Source organism: Entelurus aequoreus, linkage group LG16 (genome assembly GCF_033978785.1).
Source record: "Entelurus aequoreus isolate RoL-2023_Sb linkage group LG16, RoL_Eaeq_v1.1, whole genome shotgun sequence".
Taxonomy (NCBI): domain Eukaryota; kingdom Metazoa; phylum Chordata; class Actinopteri; order Syngnathiformes; family Syngnathidae; genus Entelurus; species Entelurus aequoreus.
This window is the reverse complement of record NC_084746.1, coordinates 41584361-41606055: the sequence shown is the minus strand read 5'-3', so window position 1 is coordinate 41606055 and position 21695 is coordinate 41584361. Positions and strand designations below refer to the sequence as shown.

The window sequence follows — 21695 nt, the reverse complement described above, 5'->3', positions numbered from 1 at the left end:
TGTTGTCCCGTGTTGATATGGAGAATTTTTTAATCCTGTAAGTGGTTTTCTTTGTAAAATCTAGCATCTTTATATCTTTTCAGGCATCTGTGTACACGTTGCAAACAGCCCTTTCAAGAATCAAAATTACTGTCATTGTAAATAATTGTCCTTAAATATGTTTTAATATCTGTATTTCATTTAGTAAATGCCCTGTCAAATACAGTAAATGCCATTTACTGTATTTGAGTTCTTGTGAGAATTTGTCTCTGGTCTGCTTAGCTGCTTTCACCGTGGCGCTCACACAGTTTTTCATCTTTTGGAGATGAATAAGGTATCCATCCGTCTGTATGTATGCATGCATGTATGTATGTATATATATATATATTTTTTAAATTATAAGCCATTTAAAGCAGCGCCGTGATCATTTCCATGTATACCTATGTTTACATCATCGAGTGGTCTGCTGTTTCCTTGCTTCCTGTAAGTTTATTCTAGATCATAAATCATGCATCTCACCCGGACAGAAGAAGTCTGAGTAGTTATTCCGACAAGTTGGTAGTGGTACATTTTGAAAACCATTTAGGACTCGAAACTGGCGAGGATGACACAAAAAGACGCTTGGTCTCCCCCCCATGGAGGTGTTTGGATGTTTTTTTAAGGGCTTTATAGGCAGAATTGCGCGGCTCCCGTAGGCTCCATTGTAAGCAAACTTTTGAGCGCATTTATTTAATATTTAGGATGCCAAAAAGATATAGTAGTATCCATCGTTGTCTTTCATGATGATTGTGAACGATATAGCAAATTAAATTAAAAAATGCAGTTCCTCTTTAAGAAAGAACAAACATACAAGTGACTCTCCTTGATTGGACAAGCAAAAGTAATTTATTTACAATCCAAAACAAGCAATAAGGTTTAGTGTTTGCTTTTAACTAGAAATATCTGGGCTTGCCAGCAGAAACAATCTTATTTTTCTTTAAAATCAGCAGCAACTTACATTCCTATCGTTAGAATTTGGGCATTTTTTTCTGCAAATATATAAAACAGATCAGGTACAGTTAAGTAGCTGGCAAAATGTTGGAGACACGAATATGAATAGCATGAGCAAGTGTGTCCAAACTTTTGACAGGTAATTCCTGCTCCTCCTAACTTTTTAGAAAGTTACATGCCAAATGAAAGTCATTTATTTAAACATTTTTCTTTTTTGCACCATCCTGACAGCCCTTACAGCACCTTCAGGTGCCAGCAATAAACTCTAACATAGAGCACAAAGCGATCTGACACTGGTTAAAGTGATCGGAATTGCAAAAAAGAAAACCGTTTCTCATGCAGATTCTACAAAAAGTAAGCGCATAAGTCACAGAAAGGATAAAAGTCCATGGAGCAAAATTATCAGCTTGGTAAAAATCGCATCATTTTCCAGGAAAAAGTGCACTTTAACAAAAAAGCCAAGTCCCTCTGTTTCACAACCAATCAAAGCAGATTGATGATTAAAAAAATGTTAAAAGAAGTGTAAAATATACAAAATGACGGCGGTATGGAAGATAAGCATGCACACTGGAGGCAATCAGGAGGTGTCGATACTCCTGACGGCCCACCACTGCTAGGATGTCTGCAGTAGGCGTCTGTAGTGCGGCATGACCTCGTGCTCTGGCAGGTGCAAGTTGAACTCCAGCGCCACCAGCACAGGGAACTCGAAGGCGATCAGCTCCCTGCGGTTCACTCGGAACCTTTCCTCCAGTTTCTGCAAGAAGAAAACCAGAAAATTACATCAGTAAGGAAGGGTCATGGCTAAATGTAGGAGGTCACTAGTAAAGCTTCAAGGAAATCAAACATCTACTTCTTGTCCACTAAGGTGCCTATACTATTGTGCAGTATAGAAGAAGATATTTTCACTGTGATTTATGAAAAATATAAAAACCTAATTATATAGAATATAGTAGTACAGTAAAAAAAGGACACTTCTATTTTGTAACAGCAAAGAGAGAAGCACAAAAAAGACCAGTAATAATGTATGTAATATGTGTCAACAGGTTTATGCACATATTTAAAACATGATATTCAAAATGAGTATTTTTCTACAAAACATTTTCTGAATGTTACTTTAAATAAAATAACAATTTTCAAAGTTGTAGTTAAATATTTGGAATATTCTTTGACAAACAACCGATATAAAATATATTGAATAAAATGTGTACTTAAAATGTTCTAAATGGTTTTTAATTTTGTCAAATATCGTATTAGTATTTGTCATTTTTTCACAATTTAATATTGTATTTACTGTATATGATGAATTTTCTATCACACTAGTTTGTATTTTGAACTTAACATTTTTCAGAATTTGTTTTCATATTTTTATAAATATTTTTTAAATAACTTTAAAAAGTATATTCATATTAAAATGTTATTAAAAATAAGTATTGGACTATTTTATTAGTAAAAATTTAACATCTTAGTCTATTGAATAATTTTCTAAATTAAATTTTAACTTGTCATTGGTATTTTTTTTACAACATTTTATTAATGCAACATAAGTTTTATTCCTATTTTTTGCAAAAGTTAGTTTTCTAGGCACTTTAAAATCTGTAAGCTAATGTTAAGCACTTTTCAGTTCAATTACAATTAAGCATGTTAAAAAAGACAAACAAAGTCAGCCTTTTCATACAAAACACCCAAATAAGTAATTTTTCCACTAAATATGACTAGAGAAATATGATGAGAATGAATATTTGAAAGCTAGCTCATGCTGCATTTCAGAACTCCAACCTCTTTAAGTCAGCATTAACACAACAGTGGTGTCCATGAGTAAGTGAGTATTTCCTACTTTCCAGTGTTCCTGAATGCAGCACAGGGTTACTCAATGTCTATTGGAGTGTGTGCAAGTGCTTACGTCGATGAGCAGCTTGACCTCATGCTTCTTGAGGTCCCCGCCAATCTTGGCTGCCAGGAGGACGCATGCTCCCGTGCAGAGTTTGCGGTTCTGCTTGTTGAGTTTTCCCTGAAGGACCAGCTTCTCGAAGTACACAAACGCCATGGCCACTGTGGGCTCCTCATAGCCGCACTCGTCCTGAGCCAACTTCTTTATCTCCCTCTTTAGGCTACGCAAGACAGCGTGGAGGTAAATGACGGGAAACATTCAATGACCATCACAATCTAATCCATTGGCTTCACCTGCGGATCTTGCTCAGCGTCAGTCGGATGTGAGGAAACTTCTCCTTGAAGGTTTCGTTCATGTCCTTCTTCAGATCAGATGGTTTGACGTACTCAATGACCGTCGTCTGCCAGGACAGAAAAAAATAGCTAAGTTAAGACAGCCGGGGAAAAGATTTTTAAATATATTTAAAACAAAAATATATTTTGTATGAATGAAATATATATTTTTGAATTAAACATAAAAATAAATAATGAAAATGCAATACAATTACATACAAAAAATACATGATTAAAATAAACAAAATGTATGTATTCAATTATTTATTGTAATTTAAATAAATAAAAATTAAATGTATACAACTTGCTAAATATAAATGTAATTATACAACTAAAAAGCCAGGAAATGTATAAATTGATTATGAAATGGTTATATTGCTTGTGTATGACACGTTATGTCACAAGCTAATGCTAAAACTGTTTAAAAAAACTATAGTGTGAAAATAAAGAGCACCTCCTGCTTCCACTTGAACTTTCAGTCACCAGGTAGTAAGACAAAAATGTGAGGAATGCAACGTTCCCACCGCCACTCTTGACACAATGACCGTTGTTGTTGCACGTGAGCCTTTTGTAGTTGGCGGAAAAGACAAAACATGGCCTGGCCTTGACACAGCGTTCAAATACGTGTCAGGAAGGTGGCAGCAAGTCTGGTCCAAAACAGCTACAACGGGTCTGAAATGCAGCGCGTGGGTCGTTTGCCGCCCGCAAATCGTATTTTAATTTAAAAATACAATGAACTGCATTAGAATATTACGTTTTTTTCAAGACAAAAGAAAATGGTCAAAGTTAACATAGCATGCATATGTTGACCTACAAATACCTTCTCAGATTTCGTATCAATATTTGCCAGAAAATGGTTGATTAGTTCCTTCTGTAATAACACTATTTTCACTATTCTATTGTTTGCTTGTGACAAATAACGCTAACAAGCTAAATAATAGACAAGTGTCATGGCCGCTCTGTTAACCCAGTTATGTGTGAATTTCTCTGTTTTCAAATTTCTATTTGTTCAGTACTGTACATTGGATTGGTCTAAGCGCGGTCCTTGGGTCGTTTGAGTTTTCTGTATGAACACACACGAGAGGGGGTTTTTAAGATTCCCCATGTAGTCGTCATGGCGGTAAAATGCAGGACGTTTGCTAACGCCCCAAATAACTTTGTATCTTCACATATTGTATCAGCAGCAAAACAGACGAGTTCAAGAAAGAGACGTTTGTCTCATACTCTTTTTTTGTTTGGGTTGCCTTCACTGACTCACCATGTATGAAGGAAAGATGAGCACTCTTTTGTGTTTCCCGCAAGGCCACTGGGGGTCGTCTAGAAGATTAGGGTCGTACTCGCGGAAGTCGCTCAGATCGTTTCCTAAGACCAACAATAAAAAGTGATTAAACAATTTAACTGCTTTTAAGGCTTCAGGCTTTGCTACTCTTTTTTCAAATCAAGCCTGAAGCTCTGGCAACTACCAGCCCGCTACAAATGTGGGAGCTGTTAGTTGTCCCATTCCTTCATGACATGTATTATGTTGAGGCAGATGGGGACTACAAATGTAAAATATATATGACAAAGACAACCAACCGGTGTCCAAGCTGCTCTGGTTGCTGTTGGCGCGGGCCAGGCTGAGGCTGCGATGGCTGGCGTTACGAGACTGAGAGAAGGACGAGGTGGAGTCGATGGTGTTCCTGCGCCCTCCCAGCACGTTGGTGGGGTACAAGAACTGAGTGTAGGACACCGTCTGTAAACACACGTGCACACACATTCACTTTTATCTCATGTTTTATTGACCTATTTTAGCCATGTAGACAAACAACTTTTTGCCTATTTTGGTTTATTTGCATCAGATAATAAAACTTAAAGCTGCAAAAACATTTTAAAATTCATGTCAACTTTTTAACCACAGAATATTTTTTATTTATTTGTATTTATTTATCTTGTTATATTGTTGATCAGAATCAGAATAGTTTTATTGCCATTGTTTGAGAACGGGTTCACAAAGTAGGAATTTTTCTTGGTGCAAACGTGCGACATAAAACACATATAACACATATTTGGTAATAAAAAGAGCTGTGACTGAGCTATCAGATAGACTTAGAAGGGATTCAAGGAGCTGCTGTTAGGAGTTATTGTTCATGTGCCTGATGGCCGAGGGGAAAAAACTGTTCAGGTGGCGGGAGGTGTGGGTCTGGATGGAGCGTAGTCTCCTGCCTGAGGGGAGAATAGTGTGTGTCCAGGGTGAGAAGAGTCAGCTGTGATCCAACCCACACGCCTCCTGGTCCTGGAGGAGAACAAGTCCTGGAGGGATGGGAGCTTGCAGCCAATCACCTTCTCAGCAGCACGTACGATGCGCTGCAGTCTATTCTAACGATTATAACTATTATTATCTTCTATAATGAATGTTCAAATTATATAAATAAAACATCCATCCATCTATCTATCTTCTTCTGCTTTTCCAAAGTGGGGGACAGCAGCCCGAATAGAGAATTCCCAGTGACCTGCATCCTCAGTCCTTGATGTCTATTCATAAAAGTCTTTGAGCTGCGTGGAGGTAAATGACGGGACCTGTTTGTCATGGGAGATCCTACCAGGGGGCATAGAAGCCTTGGACAACATAGCTCCTCGGACCATTGGTACACGCAAACTCCTCTACCATGATAAGGTAGATGTCAGGTAGGAGGTAATAAAACAATATAACAAATTATATTTTTTGTAATACATCTAAGTGTTAGAAGGGAACTGCACTTATTTTCTGTAATATTACCTATCATTTACAATCCTTATGTAGGAAAAGAACACGTATGTTTGCATCTTTGTATTTGTAATATATGACACGTACGAGGTGGCTAACAATGAAGCGAATGGGAGTCATCTATTGCGCCCATAAAGCCCTCTAAAAACATCCAACAATACTCCATTTACATGTCGTGACGTGCGTTTTGACCAAGTATTAGCGATATTGTTATTAAAAGCGCTAACGCCGAATAACTACTTTTAGCGGTGCCGTGATCATAGTGAGGTTACTAGCTTATACAGCTATTGACGTACAGAGCCGGTGCCTATTGCCTCTGATTTGGTAAAAGTTAATTCTAGATTTTAACTCGGGCCTTTCACTTGTATAGTAGAAGGTTGTGACCATAAACCAAGAAGTTGGTCAACTTTGAAATTCAATTTATACCTGGAGATGGCGAGAAAAGACGTGAAATGAACCTTGTCTGCTCCTACTTTTTTTTAAACCGGTGTGAAGATTATGATAAATTCTTCATTGAAATGGTAAAATATAAATATCCCAATAGTCGTGTCCCCATGAGAGCAGACAATGTACAGTAAGTGATTGTTCTATTATGTTCGTAGTTTGTATTTCTTGCTTAGCACGTTGCAATAGTACTACTTGCTGGTTCCGCTTCTAAAACGTGTAGCTCATCCTCTGTATATTCAGGCTAAAAAATATAAGGTTCTGGATTATCCCAAAGTAGTCATTTCTGGCTCTCATTAAGTCTGCCATGATTAGTAGTAGTTGGTGTTGAAGGAAATAGCAAACATTGTGATGCATCTGTAAAATGAATATGCCACTGTTTGCTTAAAATGATCAAAATATGTAAATATTACATGTTATGAATGTGCCTGTTATTACATTACATATATGCCTACAGTGTGTATATTAAACAATGGAGGTTTTTAGATGTTTTTAGAGCCCGTTATAGACGGAATACAGCGACTCCCATTGGCTCCATTGTTTGCTGACTCCTGGTAGTGTTTATTTATGATTTACAATCCAGAAAAGAAAACATATTCTTGTCTCACGTAAGGATTGTGAATGATGGACACAATTCCAAAACAAGTGCAGTTTCTCTTTAACATTTAGAATAATATATTACAATTTATAAATAATATACACTAAATATATAATATTCAGGGGATATAACAGTTTTCGGATTACATCTCAATAATTCTGGTTGCTATAACTTAATAGAATAAATATCCTTAATATTAATATGTACAATTGTAAGTTAGTTTTTAGTTTGTAATACATTTTAGCATTCATTTGCGTAATTATACAATAATAATAATTGACTTCTAATATTTCATTTAATTGTATATGTAAATGTATATATTTTTATTATAATTTATGGTATTAAAAATATATATATGGTTTACAATATTTTTTTTAAGTTAAAGAATAATTGACATTTGTTACTGTGTGTGCATTTGTATTTCAATATGATTTATATCCATAATTTAGCAAATTCCTATTTGCGATTTATATTTTAATTGTATTAATATAGCATCACGTAAAAAAAAAAATATGATGAAATCATTAATCAAAAGACTGCAATAGTAAAAGATTACATGTATTGTTGGAGGTAGTTTATAATGTTTGCAAATGCCCACCTTTCCATCAGCCCCAAGCTCCACTCCCTCCAGTCCGATCACCATCTCTTTGGCACTGACGCCTCCCGACGGGTGGCGTTGGCGCCCCGCCTCCATCTTTACATCCCTGTCGACGAAAACAAGAACCTTTTAGAACTTCGCAAACAAGTCTTTTTTTTTTTGGCCAGCGACTAAAACGCCATATGCCAATGGGAAATGAAACGCCGGGCCCAAGAAGGAAAGAGTCAGTGAGGTCCTTGAACACACCAACGCAGACATGCCACCATGTTGGATGAAAAAGAGACTTTATGCTGCGTTCACTTGTCATGATTAGTTCAGTTAAAATGAACAGTGCTGCGTTTGCTCTACTAGTGCGGTTCACTTAGTCAAGCGTAAACGGCATTATCCAAACCTTGCTGTGCATCAAACAAGTGGCCCGAGTCCACTTGAGAGAAGGGTCTCGGAAAGTGAACTCTGGTACGGTTTAACACTTAAACTGAATTGTGAACAGTAAACGACACAGAGAAGCGTTAAAACACGCAGGAATGACAAATATTTGGGGAAAAATGTGTTGCCGACTTTGCTCTGACCTACAAGTCGCTCCCTTTTTGCGCTGCATGCATGTGTTCCAGTCTTTGACAGCAGCACTCTTTGAAAATCTATTTTGGAAGCTTTTTATGAAACCCAAGTTGGTAAATATAAAATAATATAGAAGTGATCTACATATTTAAAGGCCTACTGAAATGATTTTTTTTTATTTAAACGGGGATAGCAGATCCATTCTATGTGTCATACTTGATCATTTCGCGATATTGCCATATTTTTGCTGAAAGGATTTAGTAGAGAACATCGACGATAAAGTTCGCAACTTTTGGTCGCTGATAAAAAAAAGCCTTGCCTGTACCGGAAGTAGCGTGACGTCACAGGTTGAAGGGCTCCTCACATTTCCCCATTGTTTACACCAGCAGCGAGAGCGATTCGGACCGAGAAAGCGACGATTACCCCATTAATTTGAGCGAGGATGAAAGATTCGTGGATGAGGAAAGTGAGAGTGAAGGACTAGAGTTCAGTGCAGGACATATCTTTTTTGCTCTGACCGTAACTTAGGTAAAAGGGCTCATTGGATTCCACACTTTCTCCTTTTTCTATTGTGGATCACGGATTTGTATTTTAAACCACCTCGGATACTATATCCTCTTAAAAATGAGAGTCGAGAACGCGAAATGGACATTCACAGTGACTTTTATCTCCACGACAATACATCGGTGAAGCACTTTAGCTACGGAGCTAACGTGATAGCATCGTGCTTAAATGCAGATAGAAACAAAAAATAAGCCCCTGACTGGAAGGATAGACAGAAGATCAACAATACTACTATCAGGAGACACCGAACCAAAGACTGGACCTGGAACCACACGGTTAATGCTGTGCCGCCTGTCGAAGCCTAGCAATGCTGTTGCTAACGACGTCATTGAAGCTAACTTAGCTACGGGACCTCGTCAGAGCTATGATAAAAACATTAGCGCTCCACCTACGCCAGCCCTCATCTGCTCATCAACACCCGTGCTCACCTGCGTTCCAGCGATCGACGGCGTGACGAAGGACTTCACCCGATCATCGATGCGGTCGGCGGCTAGCGTCGGATAGCGCGTCTGCTATCCAAGTCAAAGTCCTCCTGGTTGTGTTGCTGCAGCCAGCCGCTAATACACCGATCCCACCTACAGCTTTCTTCTTTGCAGTCTCCATTGTTTATTAAACAAATTGCAAAAGATTCACCAACACAGATGTCCACAATACTGTGGAATTTTGCGATGAAAACAGAGCTTTTTGTATTAGGACACAATGGTGTCCCAATACTTCCGCTTCAACCATCGACGTCACGCGCATACGTCATCATATAGACGTTTTCAACCGGATGTTTTGCGGGAAATTTAAAATTGTACTTTATAAGTTAACCCGGCCGTATTGGCATGTGTTGCAATGTTAAGATTTCATCATTGATATATAAACTATCAGACTGTGTGGTCGGTAGTAGTGGGTTTCAGTAGGCCTTTAAATATGTAGACAATATTTTAATTAAGTTATGTATTATGTTACAAAAGCAGTTTAGATTTCACAAAAAGCTTCTAAAATATAATTTAAAATACAGCATAATATAAAAAAATAATATATTAAACTATTTTACATATTCAACCCAGCAGATGGCTTTTTGATTTGAAATATTTTAGTTATGTTCAGAAATTTTACAAAAGCTCTTTGAAAGTATATATTACAAGCTTTTTGTGAAATCTAAGATGGTAAACATAATAAATAGAAGTGTTGTCCCGATACCAAGATTTTGGTCCCGGTAACAAAATGTATTTCGTGCCTTTTAGGTACTTTTCTAAATAAAGGGGACCACAAAAAATGTCATTATTGTCTTTATTTTAACAAAAAATCTTAGGGTACATCAAACATATGTTTCTTATTGCAATTGTGTCCTTAATTAAAATGGTGAACATACAAGACAACTTGTCTTTTATTAGTAAGTGAGCAAACAAAGGCTCCTAATTTAGTCTGCTGACATATGCAGTAACATACTGTTACTGCATAAAAAAATAATTAATTATTAAGGACAAGTGGTAGAACATGAATTATTAATTTACTTGTTCATTTACTGTTAATATCTGCTTACTTTCTATTTTAACATGTTCTTTCTACACTTCTGTTAAAATTTAATAATCACTTATTCTTTTTTTGGATACTTTTCAGTGGCAGTATAGTACCGAATATGATTAATTAGTATCGCGGTACTATACTAATACCGGTATACCGTACAACCCTAGTAGATAGTAAAAAAAATAAAATATATATATTCAAGCCTGCAGGAAACATTTTTGATTGGAGTATTTGATTGACAGTACATTGTGTATCTCGTATATACTGTGTATTGTGTATATCGTAAAGTATTTTTGAAGCTTTTTGTAAACTCTAAACAAGTAAATACAGTATACTGTAGCAGAATAAAATACCCAACATATTCAACCCACCAAATGACATTTTGGTTTGGAATATTTTAATTAAATCCACAAAATATGCCCTGAAAGATCTTCAAACGTATATTTTAGAAGCTTTCGTGAAATGTAAACTAGTAAATATAGTGGAATATAAAAATAACCCAATTTCAACCCAGCACACTGGACTTTGGTTCGATACATTTGAGTTGCTTAATGTAATATGACTCAAAATTTCTTTAAAAGTATATTTCAGAAGCTTTTAGTGAAATTTAAACTGGCAAATACAGCCTAATATACACTATGACACTAATCTACATGTCCAACCCAGCAAACATGTTTTTGGTTTGAAATATTTGATTTGTGTCATCACATGTTAGAAAAGCTCTTTGAAAGTATATTTATAAGCTTTTTGGGAAATCCAAGATGGTAAATATGGCAGATTATAAATATAACCAATTTAACTTTGCAGGGGATATTTTGGTTTACAATACTTGAGTTACTTCATGAAGTATGCCCTGAGAGCTCTTTTAAAGTAGATTTTAGAAGCATTTTGTGAAATCTAATCCAGTAAATGCAGCCGAATATAAAAATAACTAACACAGTTTACCCAGCACAAGGTGTTTTTGTTGGAAATAATTGTCTTATGTTATGATAAATGACACATAAGCGCTTAAAAACTATATTTTAGAAGCCTTTAAAAAAAATAAAAATCTAAGATGGTAAAAAAGCGAAATATAAAAAATAAAGATATTCAAGCAGGCAGACAGCATTTAGTTTAGGAATATTTGAGTTATGTCACCTAATATGTTACAAAAGCTCCTAAAATGTGTATTTTAAAAGCTTTTTGTAAAACCTATACTATTATGCCCTCAGAACTCTTTTAAAGTATATTTTAGAAGCTTTTTGTGAAATCTAATGCAGTCGAATATAAAAATAACTAACAGACTTAACCCAGCAGGAGGTGTTTTTGTTGGAATCAATTGTCTTATGTCATGATATATGTCACGTAAGCGCTCAAAAAGTACATTTTAGAAGCCTTTAAAAAAATCTAAGATGGTAAAAAATCAGAATAAAAAAAATCAACATATTCAAGCAGGAAGACAGCATTTAGTTTAGGAATATTTGAGTTACGTCACATAATATGTTACAAAACCTGTTAAAAAGTGTATTTTACAAGCTTTTAAAAAAAATAAAAAATCAATGCTAGTAAATATAGCAGAATATGAAAATAACTGACATGTTCAACCCTGCAGACGTCATTTATGTTTGGAATATTTATGTTTCGCACAATGTCTTAAAAGTACAGTACAGGCCAAAAGTTTGGACACACCTTCTCATTCAATGTGTTTTCTTTATTTTCATGACTATTTACATTGTAGATTGTCACTGAAGGCATCAAAACTATGAATGGACACATGTGGAGTTTTGTACCTAACAAAAAAAGGTGAAATAACTGAAAACATGCTTTATATTATAGTTTCTTCAAAATAGCCACCCTTTGCTCTGATTACTGTTTTGCACACTTGTGGCATTCTCTCGATGAGTTTCAAGAGGTAGTCACCTGAAATGGTTTTCACTTACAGGTGTGCTTGAAGCTCATCGAGAGAATGCAAAGAGTGTGCAAAACAGTAACCAGAGCAAAGGGTGGCTATTTTGAAGAAACTGGAATACAAAACATGTTTTCAGTTATTTCACCTTTTTTTGTTAAGTACATAACTCCACATGTGTTCATTCATAGTTTTGATGCCTTCAGGGACAATCTACAATGTAAATAGTCATGAAAATAAAGAAAACGCATTGAATGAGAAGGTGTGTCCAAACTTTTGGCCTGTACTGTATATTTTAGAAGCTTTTAGTGAAATGTAATCCGGTAAATGCTGTAGAATTTTAAAATAATTTACGTATTCAACTCAGGTGGGGGGATTTTGGTTAGGAATATTTGAGTTTTAGCATGTAAAATGTCACAAAAGCTTTCCAATCAAGTCTTTACTTAAATGTTTTACTGCATAGCCTTTAGTCCCAAACTACACAAAGAATATTCTTTTTATTTCTGGTGGAGACCAGAGTTAAAAAGGCGACTATAGGAGTGAATGCACAGAATAAATAGTGCACCATTGATAGTAACTGAAAATTACTGAAGTTCTTATCTATCCTCTTTCAGCCTCGCCTGGCGCTAAGAAATAAGATAAATAGAAGACTCAGCGTGACCTCACATGACTCTCCTTCTGCTTTGATGACACGTGAGGATGCTGTTGGAATAAAACGTGCTTTATATGTCCGATAAAGCGGTCTAGTAGCAGACATCACATTTTATCAAGCATTCCAGTCAATTTGACCACAAGAAAAGGCAGCCAAGAGCGAGGGAGGAGAAGGTTGCTTAGTAACATGCAGCTTTGCAAGACTGCTTGGTCCATGCTGCATGCTCACAAAAAGTCATAGAAAAGGTCATCAAAATAAATTCTTCATACAAGTCAGCATCCCAGCTACTTGGTCACGATTTCAAACAGTTATTTTGGGATTGCACATCATTAGAATCGTCTAGTAGAAGAAAACTGGTCATTCTTGTGGTTGTGGAAGTTCACTACATCATACTCATACACTAACAACCGTTAAAGGAGAGGAGTTTAACTTTATTGCAGTTTTTAAGGGTGAATGAGTGTCAATAAGCAGCAACCAGCAGTCCCAGCGCTTAGAACATTTCACCGTCATATTTGACATCCAATGAATGTGAAGTCTTAAATCACTGCGATAAAAATGTAGCATGATTTCAAAAACTAATGATGAATTTCCCGAATATAGTTTTTTCTATTGTATTAACATGAACCAATGAAAAGCATGTTTCTCCCAAACAAAGCATCAATGTAAAAAAAAAGGAAGTAAATAACATGTTGTCCTGTAACACTACCATGAAAAAACATGTCTGCTTAAAAAAAATGGTTTTACTCAAAAAAATATGCAAATTCCAAATTTTTTTTCTTCTGTTAGAACAGGGATTCTCAGACTGTGGTACGTGTACCACTAGTGGTACGCGGGCTCCATATAGTAGGTACGCCAAACAAATCATTGGCGTCAGTAGGCTAAAATATTTCTAAACTCATTTAAATAATTAGCTGTGATTTATTTTTATTTATATGTATTTTTTAATGCAGAAAAAAATCAATATAAATATGCAGGATTATGAGTTTAAATAAATAATAACCTGTCATTATTCATTATGATTACCGTATTTTCCGGACCATAGGATGCACCGTGTACCACTAGTGGTACGCGGGCTCCATATAGTAGGTACGCCAAACAAATCATTGGCGTCAGTAGGCTAAAATATTTCTAAACTCATTTAAATAATTAGCTGTGATTTATTTTTATTTATATGTATTTTTTAATGCAGAAAAAAAGCAATATAAATATGCAGGATTATGAGTTTAAATAAATAATAATAACCTGTCATTATTCATTATACTTTCTATTTTAACATGTTCTTTCTACACTTCTGTTAAAATGTAATAATCACTTATTCTTTTTTTGGATACTTTTCAGTGGCGGTATAGTACCGAATATGATTAATTAGTATCGCGGTACTATACTAATACCGGTATACCGTACAACCCTAGTAGATAGTAAAAAAAAATATATATATATTCAAGCCTGCAGGAAACATTTTTGATTGGAGTATTTGATTGACAGTACATTGTGAAAACTCGTAAAGTATTTTTGAAGCTTTTTGTAAACTCTAAACAAGTAAATACAGTATACTGTAGCAGAATAAAATATCACAATTTTTCAGGACTTATGCAGATCCCAAATACAGATCAGTAGGTACCAGAAGGTAAGAAAAGTTGCTTTTGCATAATATTGCAAGACAAAACGCCTGATAATATGTCTTACCTTATACACACACCATAATAATACTCGTATGTTGAAGCACAGTACAATCCAAGCGGTACGGCTTCATAGCTTACCAAAGTCGTACTAAAACATTTTCATAGATTTTTGAGCGCCGTGTGTAATGTTCTATATTTTCAATGGAACAAATAACATGTCAGTGTGGTTTACTTGAGTCATATTGCAGTCTACACGTATCTATTATGTGTGACTGCCATCTACTAGTCACACTTTTCATTTCACCATGTACCAAATAAAATAGCTTTGAGGTCGGTAAGCAAAACCAGAATTATTCCGTACATTAGGCGCACCAGGTTATAAGACTCACTGTAGAGTTTTGAGATAAAATAAGGATTAATAGTCCAGAAAATACGGTATAAATCATCAGACACTTTGTCAGCGCATATTATTCAATCCAAATCCGTTCCATCAGTAACGCCCGTATTACTACACTGAAAATCCAGTCCATGTTTTCACTGTTACCTTAGCAAAGTGGTGCCAGACCGCAGCAGCATTAAGACTAGTTCAGTGGCTTCACAACACTGCGGGGGGACTCGTGGGACTGGAACTAGTGGTTAGAGTGTCCGCCCTGAGATCGGTAGGTTGTGAGTTCAAACCCCGGCCGGGTCATACCAAAGACTATAAAAATGGGACCCATTACCTCCCTGCTTGGCACTCAGCATCAAGGGTTGGAATTGGGGGTTAAATCACCAAAAATGATACCCGGGCGCGGCTACGCTGCTGCCCACTGCTCCCCTCACCTCCCAGGGGGTGATCAAGGGGATGGGTCAAATGCAGAGGACAAATTTCACCACACCTAGTGTGTGTGTGACAATCATTGGTACTTTAACTTTAACTTTAACCCGGCATATTTAGGTATTTTGGACAATATTGGGACTTTTTACCATTTTGGCCGCCTTTTCCCCTCTTCTTCCCCGCCTTCCTGTGCACCATTGCTGGATGTGTTTTGGACATTTTGCGCATTCCGGCATCCGGCGGGACTCGTGGGGCTGGAACCCGGGGTAGGATGTCCAATTCACATGTTTTTTGGTCGAATCCGATCTTTTTATGTAGTCGTTCACATTACAAAAAACATTTGTTCAGACTCAAATGCGAAAGCAAACTGACCCGAATACATACATGACGTCACACGTCTTGCAGTGTTTACAGAAGTCAACCCGGAAGTAGGCATGCTTCAATTCTAATCATCTCAGTACTGGCAATTTCAAGGATTCTCTGCAATCAAAGTCAACATTTTCTGAATAGCAGAGAAGATTATGAAAGAACATTTCTCCTACAATTTTGGGGACATTTGCCTCGATGTCTGCTCTGAAGAACGCGATGGCCATCCGTGCTGCAACATTGATTGACATGACTTCCGGAAACATCATTTTCGCCTGTTTCTGCTAATTTGTGAACTATTTATTTTGGATCCGTCTATTTTGGTGAATAATGACAACGCTTATGACACGCGTCATCAATATTCGCCTTTATGCGACCGACGCTGAAGTCGCATCATAACACTATCTGATTGATTTGCAATATAAAACTCATAATAATGATGTCTATAATATTGTTGAGAGAAAAATAACTTCCATACCGTATGATAAGCAAATCACACGACTACAGCTTTGCTGTATTGGTGTGCTACTTCAACTTAATTTATGTAGTTTAATAACCTTAATGTTATTTTAGAGTAGTGTTTAGAGGGCTCTGAAGACTGGATGCACCAACAGACTGTCAAAAAGGTGGAGTTCTATGGGGTTTTTTTTATATTCAGTTTGATCGTTTTCACCATAAATTGCAGGTTATTGTGATAGTCCATATCACTCATACCAGGTGTGGCCTGTGGGCCTTGAGTTTGAAACCTGAGGTCTAAATGCCTTAAATTACCATTACAGTAACAACAGGAAAATAACAATACTGATTTTCAACTATTTCAATTTCTTCTGTATTTTCTGTGTAATTCTAATACAGTAACAAGTTGTAAGCATAAAAATCTGGCAAGTGCAACAATTCTAAATCAAAGAGGTTGTGCACAGACAACATTTCTCTGGGTGGACATCCAGCCCCTGTTTTCCAGGCAAGAACGTTTCTTTCCACCAGAACCTCCTCTGATTTCAGGTCAACTCTGTAGTGCTGTGCAAGTTGTTTTACATTGCTACCATCTGTGCAACGTTTCCCGGTTTGCAAGTTGCCTGCTAGCTTTTCCATGCAACAACAACACTGTCCTTATGTGTTTGGACCATCTCATGCTTACTAAGGATGACTGAAGCTTTTTTACACGTCCACTTTCAACCATTTAGATGTGTTCAGTGTTTCTTGTGTAATTCCAATACAGTGCCAAAAAGTTGGGAACGTAAAGATCTTGCAAGTGTAAAAATGTATTAAAGTTAAAGTACCAATGATTGTCACACACACATACAAGGTGGCGAAATTATTCTCTGCATTTGACCCATCACCCTTGATCACCCCCTGGGAGGTGAGGGGAGCAGTGAGCAGCATTGGTGGCCGCGCCCAGGAATCATTTTTGGTGATTTAACCCCCAATCCCAACCCTTGATGCTGAGTGCCAAGCAGGGAGGTAATGGGTCCCATTTTTATAGTCTTTGGTATGACTCGGCCATACCGAACTCACAACCTACCGATCTCAGAGCGGGCACTCTAACCATTGCTCGCGCACTCGCATCATAGGGACCCGGCTAAGCCCCCCCCCCACCCCCTGTTTAAACCTAGTGACGCCCCTGATTAAAGCAGTGTTTTATTTTCTGATATTCAAACACTGTTACTGTTCAAACCGTGTGTAATGTTACAGTGGCAAAATATATTAAATGTATGTTTTCAATGAATACTTGGGCCTACTACGCTACTGTATTTTAATGTTGGTCATAATGGTGGTACTTGGAGAGCCAAGTTTTTTCTGAGGTGGTACATAGTCAAAAAGGTTTGAGAACACTGTGTTGAAAGGCATGCTTCTACAAACTAAGCATCAATTAAAAAGTAATTAATTAAAGTTGGTCCTACTATAAAAATGTAGTCTACTTAAAAAAATCAAAATAAATAAATAAAATAAAATATATATTTTGTCATAGAATTATTATTAACCAATAATAAACATAACAAAGTAGACATACTTAAAAATGAAATACATTTAGTTTTCTCTTGTAATATTTCTATAATAAAGTAGGCAGATTTTTTTTAAAAACACTCAAAATGTCATATCTCCAAAATAAGCATAAAAAAATCGAATTAACTGAATAATTGAATATTTGACCAAAAAAAAAAGGCGGTCTGCAAATTACAAGTAATTTATTTTCTGTCACTATATTATTATTAACCCATAAAAACATGCATCTCCCAACTAGGCATACATTTAAAAAATCATTAATAAATCTCTTGTAATATTACCATCAAAATGTAGTCTGTTAAAGAAACACATTTTTTTCCCCCCTAACATCCATCCATCCATTTCCTACCGCTTGTCCCTCTCGGTGTGGCGGGGGGTGCTGGAGCCTATCACAGCTGCATTCAGGAGGAAGGCGGGGTATACCCTGGACAAGTCGCCACCTCCTCGCAGAGCATAACCATTTAATAAATGTCATTTTCTTTTGTGATGTTACCATAAAAATGTAGTTTGAAATATTACCATACAACTGTAGTCTGAATAAATAATAAATGTGTTTTAAAAATGACTCAAAACCTACCTTTGTAAAAAAGCATTTAGCTTTTTTTTTTTTTACAGCCTTGTTTTAATACTTTAATGTTTAACTCTGTAGCACTTTGTAGTTCAACGTAAAGTGCAATACAAATAAAATTTATTATTACAAAATAAAATTAATTGTAATAATAATTTTGTCCAAACATTTATCTCCAAATGTTCAATGGCCTATCATTTTAATTCCTTGGATTAAAAAAGTATTTATTAATAATTGGGCAATTAATAAAATTACAACATTTGGAGACACATGCTTTTTAGTATTTTGAGATATTTTTGTATTAAATTATTACACAAAAACATGCAACAAGTTTCAAAAATATTTCATACCTGAGCATGTAGTGGTGACGGTTTTCTTCAAACATCACACAACAACTCCCTCAATATAATTGATAACATATCATAGCACCGGTATTATTGTATTAATAATATTTTCTGCCAAGCCTCTAAAATCCAGCATGGAACAAAGAGCAGCCAATTAAAGCAGCAACAAGCAATCAGCAAGTAGGCTACAGTAATGACTCATTACAAAAGGGCAAGGGAAGACTAATATAAGATGTTAAAATGTAAAAAAAAAACAAAAACCTGCGCGTCAAAAGGAGAGCACATCCACAGAGAAGAAGCCATGAAAAAGAGGAGAAGGAAGAAGAGGAGCACAGACGGTCATGCTGAAGGATTGGAGGATACGTACCCTGCTTGGCTACAATCTCGATAGGGCAGCACAGAAAATACACTATAGAAGGATCTTCTGCCACTGATTAGGACTATCCTACAAAAACAGAACAAGCTAATCAATAGCTCGCCTAAATCAAATATCAAAAAATGAATATAAAGAATTCATTCAGCATTTTTTGTTTTTTCCCGTAAAGGGGAACTTAATTTTTTGGGGGGGGATTTTGCCTATCATGCACAATGCTTATGTAAGACAAACACCTCTTTTTTTTTAAAATCTCATTTATAAACGCTAGTAAAGTCGACAAACAAATGAGGTAATGGATATTGTGACGTCATTGCTGCCATAAAACCCATTTAAAAACATCCAAAAAGCACCAACAATACTCCTTTAACATCTCGCGACTTGAATATTAAGCAAGTATGAATGATGCTGTTATTGTAAGGACCCCCTTTTACATTATGTTGCTTTTCTTGACATCATGAGCTGGGGGGACTGCTGAGGTGGTGAAAAGTTAATTTTAGATTATAAGTCCTGTTTCTCACCTGGATAGGAGAAGGGTGTGGCCATAAACCCAGAAGTTGGTCAACTTAGACCGCCAATTTAGACCGGAGATGGCGAGAAAGACACGAAAAGACGCTCGTTGGCACCACCTTGTTTTTATGAGAGAATTATGAATAATTCTTCATCTGAAGATATGAACATCCCAATGGTCAGCACCGCAGTGAGAGCAGACATTGTACTGTACGTGCTTATTTGATAAGGGATGTCCAATAATGGCTTTTTTGCCGATATCCGATGTTGTCCAACTCTTAATTACAGATACCGATATCAACAGATACCGATATATACAGTTGTGGAATTAACACATTATTATGCCTAATTTGGACAACCAGGTATGGTGAAGGTAAGGTCCTTTTATAAAAAAATTTATAAAATAAAATAAGATAAATAAATTAAGAACATTTTCTTGAATAAAAAAAGAAAGTAAAACAATATAAAAACAGTTACATAGAAACTAATAATGAATGAAAATGAGTATAATTAACTGTTAAAGGTTAGTACTATTAGTGGACCAGCAGCACGCACAATCATGTGTGCTTACGGACTGTATCCCTTGCAGACTGTATTGATATATATTGATATATAATGTAGGAACCAGAATATTAATAACAGAAAGAAACAACCCTTTTGTGTGAATGAGTGTAAATGGGGGAGGGAGGTTTTTTGGGTTGGTGCACTAATTGTAAGTGTATCTTGTGTTTTTTATGTTGATTTAATTAAAAAAACAAAAAACAAAACAAAAAAACGTTGCCGATAAAAAAAATGTTACCGATAATTTCCAACATTACATTTTAAAGCATTTATCGGCCGATAATCATCTCTATATTTTATTATGTTTGTTGTCTCTCATGAAGTCTGGACAAGAAAAAAGTGAACCTTGTGATGCGCCTATGAAATTAATACGCGTAAATATTACATGTTATTATGAATTTTACTACATTACATATACAGCACACTTAGTTTGTATACATAAAACCATGATGGAGGTTTTTGGATGATTTTCGGAGTGCCTTATAGGCAGAATAGAGCGACTCACATTGGGTCCATTGTGGCTGACTTTTGCTAACGTTTATTTACGAGTTAGAATGCAATAAAAAAATAAAAACATGTGTTCTTGTCTTACATTGAGATTGTGAATGATGAACAACATTCCCAAAAAAGTGCAGTTCCCCTTTAAAAAAAGAAGATCATGGTTTTAATATATGGCAGCTGCTAGAGAAGCTTCACACCACGAAAGAGTAGATTTTTTTTTTATTCTCATTTTTTTGGTGGAAAACTGACTTCCTTTTTTTGGGAAAAAAAATGAAATGCATAGTAAAACAACTAAAATAATGGCATTGCGCCATAAAACCCTCGAATAAATGTAATGTAAATATGAAAATCACAAATAAATGAAAAAAGAAAAGAAAACTAAAATAATGTGGTTGCCTTAAGTACCTCCCTGTAGGAAATGTATAAAAAAATGTATTTCATTTAAATTATTATATTAAAATGTTGAAACCACATCTACGATATTTTTGTTTCAAAATCTTTCTACTTGCGGATTTAAAAAAAATTGTGACAAAGTACACTCCAAATTGAGAGTTAAGAAATTTCCCAAACTTTTATGGGGAAAAAACAGCTTAAAGAGTTGGAAAACAAATCCCGTTTTTGTGGGGGAACATACAAAAATTCTCTTTCAATAATTATTAATCATTTTTGTACTCTTTTAGGAGTTAAGATGCACAAAACATACATGTAAAATAAATCCTACTTGGACATTCCATAAATTAAATACTACCAACCAAAAAATACGACTATTATAACTAGTTATACAGTACAGGCCAAAAGTTTGGACACACCTTCTCATTTAATGGGCTTTCTTTATTTTCATGACTATTTACATTGTAGATTGTCACTGAAGGCATCACAACAATGAATGAACAAAAAAAGGTGAAATAACTGAAAACATGTTCTATATTCTAGTTTCTTCAAAATAGCCACCCTTTGCTCTGATTACTGCTTTGCACACTCCTGGCATTCTCTCGATGAGCTTCAAGAGGTAGTCACCTGAAATGGTTTTCACTTCACAGGTGTCATAGATTGGATGCCTTCAGTGACAATCTACAATGTAAATAGTCATGAAAATGAAGAAAACGCATTGAAATGAGAAGGTGTGTCCAAACCTTTTGGCCTGTACTGTATATTTCCTGTAATTTTAAGCATCACATTTGCAATAATTATCTGTTTTTGTTCTTGACTTTGGAGCAAATAATATGATTAGTAATTATGTTCGCAGTTTAACCACTAAGTACAAATACAGTACAACAAAATGT

General features: G+C 35.8%; 1 protein-coding gene across 2 annotated transcripts in view; it reads right to left on the bottom strand.

The window, feature by feature from the left end:
* Window positions 1-836: 836 nt before the first annotated feature.
* Window positions 837-21695, bottom strand: part of cables1 (Cdk5 and Abl enzyme substrate 1) — a 60366-nt gene continuing 39507 nt past the window's right edge. The window contains exons 4-10 of one of the 2 annotated variants that reach the window (XM_062022880.1): window positions 18835-18912; window positions 7573-7678; window positions 4765-4921; window positions 4448-4551; window positions 3151-3257; window positions 2870-3077; window positions 837-1723 (exon numbers count right to left, since the gene is read on the bottom strand). In XM_062022880.1, coding sequence (XP_061878864.1) covers window positions 1583-1723; window positions 2870-3077; window positions 3151-3257; window positions 4448-4551; window positions 4765-4921; window positions 7573-7678; window positions 18835-18912 — 901 coding nt within the window. In that variant the 3' untranslated portion in view covers window positions 837-1582. The remainder of the gene's footprint in view (window positions 1724-2869; window positions 3078-3150; window positions 3258-4447; window positions 4552-4764; window positions 4922-7572; window positions 7679-18834; window positions 18913-21695) is intronic. The other variant, XM_062022882.1, reaches the window with a different exon arrangement.